General features: G+C 37.0%; 2 protein-coding genes across 3 annotated transcripts; both read right to left on the bottom strand.

Annotated features, from left to right (window-relative positions):
• Positions 1–595: 595 nt before the first annotated feature.
• LOC148868865 (pentatricopeptide repeat-containing protein At1g20230-like) lies at positions 596–5,595 on the bottom strand. Of its 2 annotated transcripts, none has more exons than XM_088972420.1 (2): positions 5,402–5,595; positions 596–3,760 (listed from the first exon to the last, which is right to left on the bottom strand). In XM_088972420.1, exons 1-2 carry the CDS (start codon positions 5,458–5,460, stop codon positions 1,189–1,191), a joined length of 2,631 nt encoding a protein of 876 aa, XP_088828546.1. In that variant the 5' UTR covers positions 5,461–5,595; the 3' UTR covers positions 596–1,188. The 2 variants fall into 2 exon arrangements, with proteins under 2 accessions (XP_088828546.1, XP_088828547.1); XM_088972421.1 differs by lacking the exon at positions 5,402–5,595 and adding an exon at positions 3,904–4,839.
• Positions 5,596–5,932: 337 nt separating this feature from the next.
• Positions 5,933–9,896, bottom strand: LOC148868866 (Josephin family protein). Its single transcript, XM_088972422.1, has 2 exons — positions 9,353–9,896; positions 5,933–6,786 (listed from the first exon to the last, which is right to left on the bottom strand). The coding sequence occupies exons 1-2, from the start codon at positions 9,602–9,604 to the stop codon at positions 6,229–6,231; spliced, it is 810 nt and encodes a 269-aa protein (XP_088828548.1). The 5' UTR covers positions 9,605–9,896; the 3' UTR covers positions 5,933–6,228.
• Between the last annotated feature and the right edge of the window lie 3,725 nt (positions 9,897–13,621).

The following is a 13,621-nucleotide window of genomic DNA, read 5'->3' on the forward strand; positions in this document are numbered from 1 at the left end:
TCATAGTTTTTGGTAGAACATTTTCCAGAAATTTTTAATAATTTTCATTACTAATGGATTATTTAACAATGGATTATTTTTTAAGAATTAGATTATTTAACAATAATGGAAGATGCCATGAATATATAGGAAACATCGAGTTCCCCTTATTCCCCTCTCTTTGCTTGAAACCACGTGTATAGATATAAATATTGTTTGATTTGGAAAACCAAATCTTAATAAATTATGACTCTATTTTTATGGAAAAGTGGAGAGAATAGAAGGGGAATTAGAGATAGAAGTGAAGGAGAGGATAAAACATATATTGAGCTAATTAAGGAAAGAAGTTAGGTTGTTATAGAAAGTGAGAGACGTGAGTTGTGGGGGGAGAGAGAGAACCCAATGGGAAGGGAATCAAGGGAGAGGAATGAAGAGAGAGGGTGTTGAGATGGCAAATTGGGAGTGGTGGGAAGGGGGACAAGAGAGAGAGAGAGAGAGAGAGAGAGAGAGATGTCTTAGATAGATAGATTTCTTAAACACATTGCATTTATGCCAACTAAGCTAGAGGATGACAGCAACATTATAAAGAACTATACAATTAAAGTGTATACAGTTCTAGAATAAACAATCTGGACCATGGTGCATTTTATAAAACTGACATTTCCCTTACATAAAACACATTCAACCCAATGTGTAAAATCTTATCCATTAATATATTAAGACCAAAATTTATTCATATAACATTTTAAAGAAATGCTGAATTAAGAATATAGCTTTTGACAATGATTGTCAATTCAGTGACACCTTAAATTGATGAACTGCCCCTCTGGTGGGTAAAAATGGTGCATTGGACCTCTCACAAAATTTACTGGATAAACATCTTAATGATGATTGTTTGTCCATAAATAATGGTAACTTATTTTAATTCTTTATTTCACAAAGCTGAAAGCTGGCTCACCTCTAAGCTTATGTTGTGGGAATATCATGAAAACTTTCGTCTTTGTTAGTTCCTTCTACCTTCTCATGTCCTTTACATTCCACATTTGAAAAAATGATTTAATGGTCTGGTAAAGTCCATGTCCGTTTTTGGAATGCGAAAACTATGACTTGAGCTGATGGGTTATGACATTGTCACGGCATTCCATTTGTCTCCACAATACTGTTGACATTTTTTCAATGCAGATTGGTTTTTCCTGTTCTCTTCTGTCTCTAATCCAGTAAAAGGGATTGTCTTATCTCTGGGGTATACTCTTCATCTGTTATCACAACTAATAAATCTACCAATACACTATTTAAATCCTCATCCACATCTTGGCTCAATTGGTTCTCTTCTGTGAAAGCACGGATAGAGTTGCCAACCTCAATCCAACTACAACCAGGCAACTCCTTCACACCATTATCTACCATCATCTTTCTCACCCTATTGACATCATTCCATCTCCCAGCAGTAGCATAAATATCTATTAATGTTACATAGTTCACTGGGTTCTGAGGCTGTAGTTCTATGAGGTGGTTGGCTGCATACTCGGCCATCTCTACATACTGGTGGGTCTTACAGGCTAAGAGGAGTGCACCCCAAAGGCTTGCAGTGGGTTGCAATGGCATCTGAACAATGAAATTTCTAACATCTTCAAAATTGCCTACACGCCCCAGGAGATCAACCATGCAGGTGTAGTGTTTCCCAGTAGGAATAATCCCATATCTTGAATCCATGTTATTAAACTGTCTCCATCCTTCCTCAGCCAACCCAGCTTGACTACATGCTGATAGAACCCCTAAGAAAGTGATGCTGTCAGGGTCTACACCTTCTTCCAACATTTGATAAAATAAGGACAGAGCAGCATTGGCTTTTCCATGAACTGTAAAACCCTGGATCATTGTATTCCATGATACAATGTCTCTTCGAGGAAGCCCCCTAAACACTCGCTCTGCATACTCCATGGATCCACATTTAACAAGCATGTCTATGAGGGCATTGGCAACAAATAGATCCTCGTAGCCAATTCCACTTCTTATGATATAGCAGTGAATAGATTTTCCATGAGATAAAATAGCTGACTGTGAACATGCAGGAAGAATGCTTGAGATGGTGATGGAGTTGGGCTTTAGTCCTTCCAATTGAAGTTCACGGAAATGCTTTAGACATTCATCAACTTCCCCATGCCGTGCATAAGCTGAAACCAGCGTAGTCCAAGTGATAATGTTCCCTGCTACTCCTGTCATTTTCATTTCATTGAAGATTCTTGAAGCCTCATCAAGAAATCCACTCTTTGCCAAACCTGAGATGATTGAATTCCATGATGCCAAATCCTTAGCATCAATTGATTCAAAAATCCTTATGGAATAGTCTATGTACCCACAGTTTCCATACATGTTAATGAAGGCTGTGCACACCAATGTGTTCATCTCACCGACATTTCTGAGAAATACACTGTGTAACTGCTTCCCCGTCATAGGACAAGTAAGATGACCAACCACTGGAAGAATAGCACTGAAAATTGTATGGTTAGGCTTTTGATATGTCCACCTCATAGTGGAAAATGTATCCAACGCAGCCCAGAAATCACCAGCATCAATGAATCCAGCAATTACTGTGTTCCAGCTGAGAGTACTGGGTTCTATCCCAGCCTTCTGCATTGAATTGAAAAGTTCAAAAGCCTTACTGGCATATCCATTGTATGAATAGCAAGCAATCATCGAATTCCAGCAGTCTAGTTCCTTTGAACTGATGCCTTCAAAAACTTTTTCACCATCTTCAACACATGCAAATTTCGAGTACATGCTTATAAGGCATGAAGCCACAGCACTGTCTGACATGTAACCACATCTACTTAAGTACCAATGAAACTCCCTTACCTGTTCGATACCTTCTACACGTTCACATATCTGATATAATGATGTTAGAGATATTTCACTTGGTCTAATACCTGAAAGTTCCAATTGGTTAAGCGTGTTGAGAATATTTTGAATTGATAATCCACGTTCAAGATACTGTGGAATGATACAATCCCAAGTTGTTCTATTGGGAGATTTTCCATCTATGTGCATGCATCTTAACAACTCAACTGCCTTCTCAAATAGATTGATCTGAGCATAGCCCTTGATCATAGTGTTCCAACACACTATATCCTTGTCTTTTACTCTATCAAAGATGAGCCTGCCATACCCCAAACCCCCACAGTTTGCATAAACATCGATAAGAGCACTCCCAACAAATTTATCATACTCAAACCCACTTGTGACTATGAGTCCATGTATCTGTTTTGCAAGTTCGAAACTTCTCAAATCAGAAAAGAGGGGCAAAATCCCTGCTAAAGTAGCAGGATTCGGCCTAACCGCTGAATGCATCATTTCTTTGAAAAGTTTCAATGCTTGTAGACCATCGCCCATCTGAATGTAGCCCACAAGCATTGAAGTCCAGGTAAAAATATCTCTCGTAACCATTTCATCAAAAGCCCTCTTGGCATCTTCCACAGTTTCAGATTTCGAGTACATGTTTATAAGAGAATTCGTTATGACAACATCCCACTGAAAACCACTCTTAAAAATATCTGCGTGGACCTGTTGGCCTGCCCTTAAAGACTTCATTCCTGCACAGGACTTCAAAACCAGAGGATAAAGGAACTGATCTGCTCGAAATCCTTCTGTAATCATCTTCTTATAAAGATCAAATGCTTTGGCTGCTTCGCCAGAATTGCAGTAAGCCCCTATAATTGCAGTCCAAGAGAACAGATTTCTTTCAGTCATTCCCTCGAATATTTGGCGGGTGCACTCGAGATTCCTGCATTTAGCATACATCATCATTAGATTATTCTGTAGAACTACATCAGACTCGAACCCACTCTCCATAATGTGTTTATGAATCTCTCTGCCTTGGGCACATGCTTTGAGTTTAATGCATGCTCGGATAAGCGGGATGTATACTTCAGAAGTCAACGGGAGGCGGGCGGCGTCAGGGGGGTGGCGAAGGAATCGAATTGCCTCGTCAAGGCGGCCATCCGTGGAAAGTATGCGGAGTTTCTCTGCAAAAGGTTGCTGCTGCCATGAAGAAAAGGTCCTGCGTAGAGACCCCAAAAGCCGCTGCATTGGCTTCAGAGGGATGGAGGGTCATGACTCATGACTCGTGAGCATGTGAAAGGGTAACTAAGAACCAGAAGCCCGAGACTATAACCATAACAACGGTCTGTGCAGGGATTATTCCACTCTTCACTTGTTGTAATAACGAAAACGCCCCTCCGGTTAATCATCTTTATTTATTTTTTTGTATAAGGTAAGGAAGTATCTCCTTAATAATGACATAAACAAGTAAAAGCCTGAAAGGCATTCTACAGTGGGGATATAAATTTATAAGTTCTATTTGAAACCATTTTTTTAAGCCTCAAACTTTATTCCAGAATTCAGATGGAAGAGCAGTCAACTTAAAATTTTATTAAAAAGATACAGAGAGGAGAGGACATTGCCCGCCTTGCCCAAGCCCAAAAGACAAGGAATTTTATTTTATAAACAATTCCTAAAAAAAGCAGGTGTTATAACATACTAATGGGCGTGTGACCTTGCAAAAACAAGTGATAACATAAATTAAATGTGTTGCATGTAGATGTAGTCTTAGTGTCTATTGTTAAAACAGTTCAAAAAGATAAATTAGTCCAACAACTGAACAAAATAATTAGTAGGTTGGTGATGAGTGTTCAACTTGGCTTGTTGAGGAATTACTTTCTTTTTTTTGAGAACCTACAAATTCATTCATAGATTTTTGAGAACCTACAAATATTTTTTGAGAACCCACACAATAATCAATAATTAATTGATCACAATTTTATTTGAATGTTTATCATTTCAGTAATTAAATTAAATGATAAACATTGGAGCCTAGGAAATTGCAGGAGTTAAATAAAACCCACACACTTCTTTAATGGACACAAATTGTAGGAGTTAAATTAAATTTGAATGTTTATCATTTCAGCAAGGTTGTCCCATGAAGGATGCTACAATATCTTGGATCTCATGAAAATTGAGTGTGCAATTCAGATTTGAAAAGCAAAGCAGGAAAAAAAAAAAGCAACAGAAACATATGAAAGAATTTTGAGAAGGCAGACACACCAGAGGGGAAAACATTGCATACAAAGGTACGAAAGAAACTAAATACCAAACACAGTTTGGAAAAAATAATCATAATATTAGAGAAGAAAACATTTGGTTGAAACGTACAATTGGAAAACAAATAAAATAATGAAGCAGATTACATAGGAAGGAACAATTGGAAAACAGAGAAATAATGAATACATATCTTAAAAAAGTAAACATAGGAAGTGACACGTGAAGGAAAATTTGTGAAGATAAAAAGGGAAAATCAAATGAAGTCACTCGGTCATCATAGCCCCATAGTCTCATGAAGAAAAAAAGGAAAAGAAAGAGTGCCCACTTTCTATTGGGAACATCTCCCGCAGCAATGCACGGTGGATATGCATGTGAAGCGCCCATTTGTGAGGAGCAGATCCCATTATTGCTGTTATGCTGCCTGATTACTTCCTCTCTTAATGACGCCTCTCGGATTTCAACTGTGTGAAAAACTGAAAATGCCCATAAACTTCACCTGTAGTAAGCTTGACACCTTCCAACGGTTAAACAGGTGTGCAACTCATTCCTCAGCTGCTGAGCACATGACATACTGCAGAGAATCGAGCTCCATCTCTCTCCTGTGGTGGCTGTATCTAGTTAGACATTTTCTTAGAACGCATGCACAGCCAGTCCCCTTACACTGATGATTAAAAAAAGAGCTTTCGATACACAATTTAGTGTTTTCCACAAATTTTTCACATCAAGAGTCTCCATACTTTGAACCTTAGGTTCATGTTTAAGATTGGTCCTAAACCTGACCTAACTTTCTCTCCTTCCTCCCACTCTTTTTTAAGAGGCTAAAACAAAGTCCATAACTCCAGATCATCACACCTAGTTGGATCTCCAACAATAAGAGGATTTCAAATTTCCAATACAACAATTCACAACTCCCAAATGTTATATAACAACTGTTATGATGACCTTTAGAAAATTTTTATTACAGAAGCCTTTGTAACTTTGAACATTAACGAATACAAGATAAACGCATGCTGCACAGTGGTAAGATTTGGATTATACTCTCCATCCAAATAAACTTTTTTTTTTTTTTTCAGTTGAAAACAGACAAGTTTCTGTGCTGCTGGGGAATGGAGTCTCAGATGCAATTGTTTCTTCTGCATGTATTCAACGGCTTTATTGATCCTTGTCTTTAGGAGTGTTGCTTTCAGCACTAGCTGGAATAGAATCCAGCAAGCTGGCAGCAATAGCAGCCTTCAAATCTTCATCTTCCATGTCAGAAAGTCCCTCATCTTCCCTGAATGTCAGAGAAGGGTCAGAGCTTGGTTGGGACATGTTAGTTCTGTTAGGAGCAGAATGAGCCATGTTGCAAGATCTTGTTATCCTTTGAGCATCTTCAGGTGAGAGCCATTGTCCAAAACCATTAGAAGCTTCTGATGATGAGATAGGGAACTCCTTTGGGAAGTTTCCCCTTACCAGGAAAATGCTCCAGCCAAAGCCCTTCAAAGAATCAAGGTAGGCTGAAAGATAGAACTTGGAGAGGTGTTCAGGAGCTGCATAGAGACTGTCAAAGTTATACCACTCTCCATCTACTTTCCTGATGCAAAACCAATGATCCTGCAAGTGACAGATAAATGCATTCTCCAGCTCAGGGTCAACTTGCGCAGGCTCTGCAACTGGGCAGTCAAGGGGGATTACTTGCAGATCCCAGACCTCCAAAGCCTTCTGTAGAACCTGCAAGCAAATAACACCATTTTTCCAAGCTGAGCATGAAGTTTGAAGGTAACAATGTGCAATCATCATCAATAAAGGGAGAAGTTATGCAAACGGTATTCTCACATTTAATTGGGAATCCTACTGCTTTCTGTACTATAATCCATGAGTATTAGCTTGCTGCCTGCCCAAGAACATAGTATGCTTCACAAAGTCCTTGGCATTTGGTGATATTAGGCAACCAAGGGTGGACATCAAGAGCAAGAAGCAATATTCAAATACTCTTTTAAAACAGTTGCTACAGATATTTTAAGTTCCTCATTTTAGATATTTTGTATTTTTTTATATTCCTGGTGTCTCTATTTGTTTCTGGAAGCAACAGTTACTCTGTTTAAAAAATATCATTAAGAACATGACATTTATGGGCTAAATCCCCATCACATCTCTGCAGTTGAAGGCATGACAAACTGTATACATACTAAAAGGAACTCCAAGTTCAGTCTCCTCTCAATTCTTCACACATTGTATAATTTGAATAACCATCACACCTATTCCAGTCAAAGAATTATAACGCAAAAACATCTATCACCCCCCCCCCCCCCAATAGATTCAAACTTCAAAACATCACTTTTTTATAACGCACAAACATCTATCACCTCCCCATAATAGATTCAAGCTTCAAAGCATCACTTTTTTGGTCATATGGAATCTCAGGATGCAAGAGTACATGTTTGATGTAACCTAATCCTCCCTCCACCCAATAAAAGTACCTTTTTTATAACTGGTAAAAATATTTTGTATTACTATAAAGATGGCAAAACATCCTCAACAAAAAGTTACAAGAGGGTATGAAATGTGAGTATTGTATAGCATGCACATTCTACCAAAAGCATTTAAATCACCAAATGTAACAAAAAAACAAGCTTCCTGAGTTTATGACGTCAGCAATTAAAAGGACACAAGTAACAATCCTATTGAAGGTTTTGTTTGAAAGGAGGTTCAAGCTGAAAATAGTTCTTAAACATGCAAATGAAGCTCAATAAAGGAGCCAATTAACCAGAAAAGGAGGAAAAACGAGAACGAGCAGCAGGAGTTCAGGGTGCAACTCAGGCAGGCCCAAGTTAGCATTTTACACTACTTCCAGGTCAGGCTTGGGCTCCACAGTATTATGGTACAAGACCCACATGTAATGTCATAAGGCGTATACATTGGGTTTAGAGTTTCAGGCTTTAGCTTCTGCAGAGCACAAAACCAAGCACTGTCCAGGAGATAAACAAGAATAAGTAAGAAAACAAACAAATGTATAGTGAAAATCCCCAAAAGACCATATGACATTTGACTGGATGGAGGTGTCATATGTTCACGCATGAGATCTATTATTTAGAAGGAGCAGAACTAAAAACGTACTTAATACCCCTATTTTCCTTACTAAATGCGTGGGGTATTTTAATTACAAGCTTTTGAGCTCCACGCCTAAAATTTCTGATCGTCCCTAGAACCATGTCTCAAATCATAGATCCAGAAGAAACATACCCCATGCCCCATGTCCAAAATAAGTGTTGCAATCAGAGCTAAGCTTCATTTACACACCTCAATACAAAGACCCGACCAAATAAATAAATATTGATACTCTTGTAATGCTTTTTTATCGGTGCACTTGGTAACATTTTCTTTTTCTTTTTTGATAGGAAATGGTCACTTGGTAGCATTTTAATATTATCTTTCTCCTATTTCAACTTAAGTTATACGTTTAACAACCAAGAAGTTGCCTATTTTATCAGCCAAGGTTGAATAAATTTTATTCTTCGCAAAACCTATTATTGGTTGTTGGGCCATCTCAATCTTTAACTCAGTATCAATAGAAAATAAATTTTGGGATAAAACACAACACTCATCTTTGAATAAATAAATGCTACCAATCAACTGTTGAACTCGCTCTGAAAATGCAATTCAGATTTCTGAGGGGGATTGCAGTCCAAAAATCCCTTTTTTTTATGGGTAGGTGACTAATCAATTATCGACCTTAACTTTTCACTAGCATGGGACTCAAATTAAATACCTGTAACTAGAAACTAGAAGAACGTTTTTTTTTTCTGTAGAGTTTATGCGATGATGGATGTGTTTTGAGTCTCAACAACTGAAGGGCATGCCTTGACTTCGAAAATGGAAAGAAAAAAAAAGTGCTTCCCCTTCCACGTTTTTGGAAGAAAAGCATGTCTTACCACCCGCCACTCCATATCCGAAACTAGTGTCAGAAGCTTCTTCCATATAAATACCAATTTTATTCATTTTATATTTCCATAATCTGCCGTAACCAAAGCAATCAACTGGTTTGCATTTTGTCTACACTTTATTTTTCTAACAGATTCTTCCCCATTCTCAAACCGATTAAAATCCAAAGTTTGGAGAATTTGGAGGGAGAACAAAAGTTTCAAGCCCCAAATTGGTTACGAAGCAAAAACAATCTGATAGAGGAATTTGTGAACAAGAACTGAAGCCAAAAAAGAACAGAAAAACGATAAAAAAAATCTACGTGTAAGATATTCAAAATAACAAGAAAGGATCGTTTTGGTTATAATAACCTAACCTGGATGCTGAAATCACCATCCATGGAGACATTATGCGACCCCTCAGAATCGAAGCGGAGAAAATCGTCAGAAACGGCACCACCTTCAAGCATCATCTGGCGTTCCTTGCGATCAAGATCGGAGGCAAGAGCGGCCAGATCGAGCTCGGAGAAGAATGGTCCCTGTAACACCGTATTCACACAATGCACTGCACAAAGCTTCGATTCTTGCACTTCGTGGTACAACATTCCACCATTGCTCGGACCTTCCATCTCTCCCTGTCTCACACTCTGAGGAAAAAAAATCGAAAACCCTAGAAAGCGAAAACCCTAGAAAAATGTCTCTTAATTATCTCACCACACTATCTGTCGGGCTGGGATTTCTTTGCGGGGAGGAGACGATGAGGTGGTGAAAAGGACCGGTAGTATCTGCTGCAGTCCGCACTCGTCTTTTATTCCTCTATGACGTTTATCCAGCGAGGGCAGTTTGTTACCTCCCTTTTCTCCTTTGCTCATTTTCGAATTGTTTCTATTCTTCTCATTTACTAGTATCCTTATATTTTTACATATTCGCTAAAACTTAAATTTTTATAAAACTACACGCCTTATAACTTACAACTGATTTACATAATTGACCTCCATCCATTAGGAATTATATTATGTTTATCGCCTTTGGGTCCAGGGTTTTTTTATTTCAAAGTCAAAACTACCCTTGTGTTTCCAGCAGCTCTCGTATCATGAACTAAGGACGCGAGGGTGATAAATATCATTTCCAGCCCCTTATACCCATCTAAGTAAAACAGTGACAAGTGAAGGGTCTACTTAACCCTTAATTTAATAATAAGGGATGACCGGATGAGGACTGGGACGAGATGGACAAACGCGCTAACAAACAATCTGCCACGCGTCAATTAAGCTTTGAAAGAGGTAAATTGCGTTGGCGGATTTTGTAAGTTCTAGACCCCTCTACCCTCCCCAAACCTCCTAAGTCCTGACTCATGCCCTCTTAAAAGATTCTCGTAATCAACATCTTCTTCTCATATAAAAATGTAAAATCCTCCCTAATCCTCTATTGTCTTTCGCATTTGAGAGTAGGGCATATTAGGTCTAGAATGAATGATATCTGATTTGCTGTTATATATATATATATATATATATGGATAAACAAGATAATATAAATAAATCTAAAAAATTTTAAGGTATATTACAGATACCATGTATTTTGGATCATAATACTTGAGTATCCTAAATTTTTTAATGCAACACTTAAGTATCTTGAACTTTCAGAAATAAATACTTACGTCCATTATAGATTATTGTAAAGTTACTGAAATGCCCATATTATTCTAAATTGTTTAAATCATAAAATCTAAAAAGATCAAAATTACCCTGATTAAAAGTTGGGTTCTATTTGGTCTAGAACCCGGATTTCCTGCACTTGGTATGGTGTGGGACGTGGTACACTTTCAATGAGATTCAGCCATGTTTCACTCCGCATGTATTCTCAATTCACATGTGCAAATGTGTTCTAACGGTAAGGTTAGGGGTGTTAGTCTTCAATTTCCTTTTTTTGATATGTTAAAAATAAAAAAAAAAGGTGGAGATAAAATAGGAAAATTGACTGCCTAGTCGAACCAGGAAAGAGGCTAAACGAAAAAAAGGAAACTTCAGCCTTTTCAAATCCAGACGCTATTAACAACCAATTTTTACAAAAGTGAGAGTGTTTCTTCTTTGGGCGGCATTGAGAAAAGAGATTTGCTAAGAAACTGTGGAGAGTGAATTTTGGGCAGCATTAACAAGAAATCTGTAGGAGTCTTGTTTGAACAGTACACAGTGACGAATCACAGGTCTTCCCACTAAAATTATGACATCTCATTCCGTATACATCTCTGCTTTAACCCCACCGAACCCCTGCTATAGGGTAACTGCACTAAATCCCTGTTACTGTGATAAACGGTTTAGAGAAAATTTTGTCCATATTCTTAACCATTTGATGGGACATGTTTAGAGATTTGTCAATATCAACGGAAACGGAACTGGGCACTAGTTTTAGGTCGACAATTCGACAGTCTAGCTCAAACGAATGGCCCGTTTTGACAAGTAAAATAAAAAATAATTAAAAATAAAAGACGGTCAAAGTCATTGAAAGGGTCGACGGTTTGACCACTTGGGTCAATGGGTTGTTGATTTTTTTCACGGTTTTGACCAAAAACTAAGTTTAGGGTAAAGCAGAATCGATTGTCTGGACGGTTCCCGAGCCAAACGGTCTGACCATCGGAGTCAACAACGGTTCAAAAACCTTGGTCAATAGTAACTATGTTGCAAAGCATCATGCTCTTAATTGTCAAAGTTTGTTCCATGCATGTCTTTCTATCACTATTAAAACCATGGTTTTTAAAACCGAACTAGTGATCATTTGACCTGAACAGTCAGCCCGTTCTGACAAAAAAATTAGAAAAATTGAAAAATTGTCAAAACCATTCAAACAGTTTGAATAGTTTGAATGGTTAATCATCCGATTCAACGGTTTATTGACCAAAATCAACCGTTCTGAGGAAAAGCGAAACCAATTAGGTGATTGATTCCCAGTTTTTCCAGTCTGGTCCGATTTTGAAAACCATTGTTAAAACATCCAATGCTTTGTAACGATCATTTAATGGATGGTAAACTGGTCATCATGAATCATATAACAGTTCACTCAAGTAGATTAAGTTATATGCTAGTCAACCATGTTAGCCTTCAAAAATCAATAGCATTGGTAAAACAAAAGAAAAAGAAAAGAAAATTTGAAATTGGTAATCAAACTTGTTGCTAACAAGACAAATACTCTTGCAAGTTGAATAAAAAAATACATTTTTACCAAGATTCTACCTATTAAAACCAAAATAAATGCTATAATGCATTGTAAAAAGAAAAATACTTTAATGTGAATCATTGTTTATGTGTTTGGCTTCTTTGGTGGGTCCGCATTACTAGTTTCTGCACTGTGTGTAATCCCCAAGAGAAACTCAACCTGAAAGCCAAAAGTTAATAAAATAAAATTATTGGTCCAATAGTTTAAAACATAGGAAATTTGAGAAAAAAAAAAAAAAAACTTTTATCAATCAACTTATGAAAACAAACCTTTGGATCGTCATTTTCAACTTCCAAATTGCTAGAGGTCGTTACTCGTGGATATTCTACAATCCCTGCTAATCCCTGTCAAATAAAACTACGTTATTACACTCATGACTAGAAACTATAAAATAATTCTTTGAGAAAATAGAAGGTTTGACCTGACTCATATGAGAGTAGCCATGTGTAGAGTTTTTAAAAATATTGTTTGATAATTGTGCCTATAAAAACACATATCAATGAATAATTACAAAAAAAAAAAAAAATGAACGAAAACAGCTATAGCAAGTTTAGAAAATTAAATAGAGTGGTTTTAAAAAATAATCATGTGCGCGGCTCACCCGTAATAATTGAGACATGCTACCTTCACTAAATAAATGGTTGGACTGATCATGCATGCAATAATTTGATAATGGCTATGACAAAAAATACATATGTATATATAAGAGAGGTACATTTATTATACTAGATAAAATATTGAAGCAATGGTACCAACATTTTGCAAATCAGTTTTAATTTCTGTGGTTGGACTTTGACCAAAATGTTGAGACAAAAAGTTCTGCTCACTTGAATACTTTTCATTAATCATAGAATCTGGTTAGAAGAATCAAAGTTTATAAGTTGAGTGATAAAGACCAAGTCTGCCAACTTTATACCTGAACATGATGGAGCGCATTGTTTTTATTCAAGCTATTCTCTTTGAACCACGAATCCTATTAATATAAAAACTTTAGTATCAAAACAATAAAACACATTCATAATTTAATCAAAGCAATACATGTCTAGACCGGGGAGGTTCATCAACTTCTTTTGACTATGTTAGTTTGTCCTCTTCTTATTTATATCACCTCCACCTCCAAATTTCTACATTGTCACAATTTAATTAGTGATCACAAGCAAAAAGTAAAATAAAAGTAAATTTTTAATTTATGAATTAAAAAAAAATACTTGTATAGGTTGTTCGGTAGAACATTCATCAATAGTTTGGCTCTTCTTTCGCTTTGTTTTCCTTGTTATAGCCTTTTCTAAAGCGTTCTTTGGCCTCTTTGAAAAACGTGTATTAGGCACTTTGTGTTTAATTCTTTTCCTTGTTTTTAATCCCAACTCCTCCCGTGATAATGGCATTATTGCTACCATCAAGATTTGTGAAAGAAGAGTTGAGAGTATCATTGATTT

Source organism: Nelumbo lutea, chromosome 2 (assembly GCF_056320005.1).
Source record: "Nelumbo lutea isolate HS-2025 chromosome 2, American lotus-T2T, whole genome shotgun sequence".
Classification (NCBI taxonomy): domain Eukaryota; kingdom Viridiplantae; phylum Streptophyta; class Magnoliopsida; order Proteales; family Nelumbonaceae; genus Nelumbo; species Nelumbo lutea.

Bases quoted from the DNA above. Each gene is read 5' to 3' on its own strand.
- LOC148868865 (XM_088972420.1), bottom strand. From the start codon at position 5,460: ATGGGCGCTTCACATGCATATCCACCGTGCATTGCTGCGGGAGATGTT. The intron at 3,761-5,401 runs GTGGGCACTCTT...TGCTAAATGCAG, and splicing joins GGAGATGTTCCCAATAGAAA to GAATCTCGAGTGCACCCGCC.
- LOC148868866 (XM_088972422.1), bottom strand. From the start codon at position 9,604: ATGGAAGGTCCGAGCAATGGTGGAATGTTGTACCACGAAGTGCAAGAA. The intron at 6,787-9,352 runs GTTAGGTTATTA...ATTTGCTTGCAG, and splicing joins ATGGTGATTTCAGCATCCAG to GTTCTACAGAAGGCTTTGGA.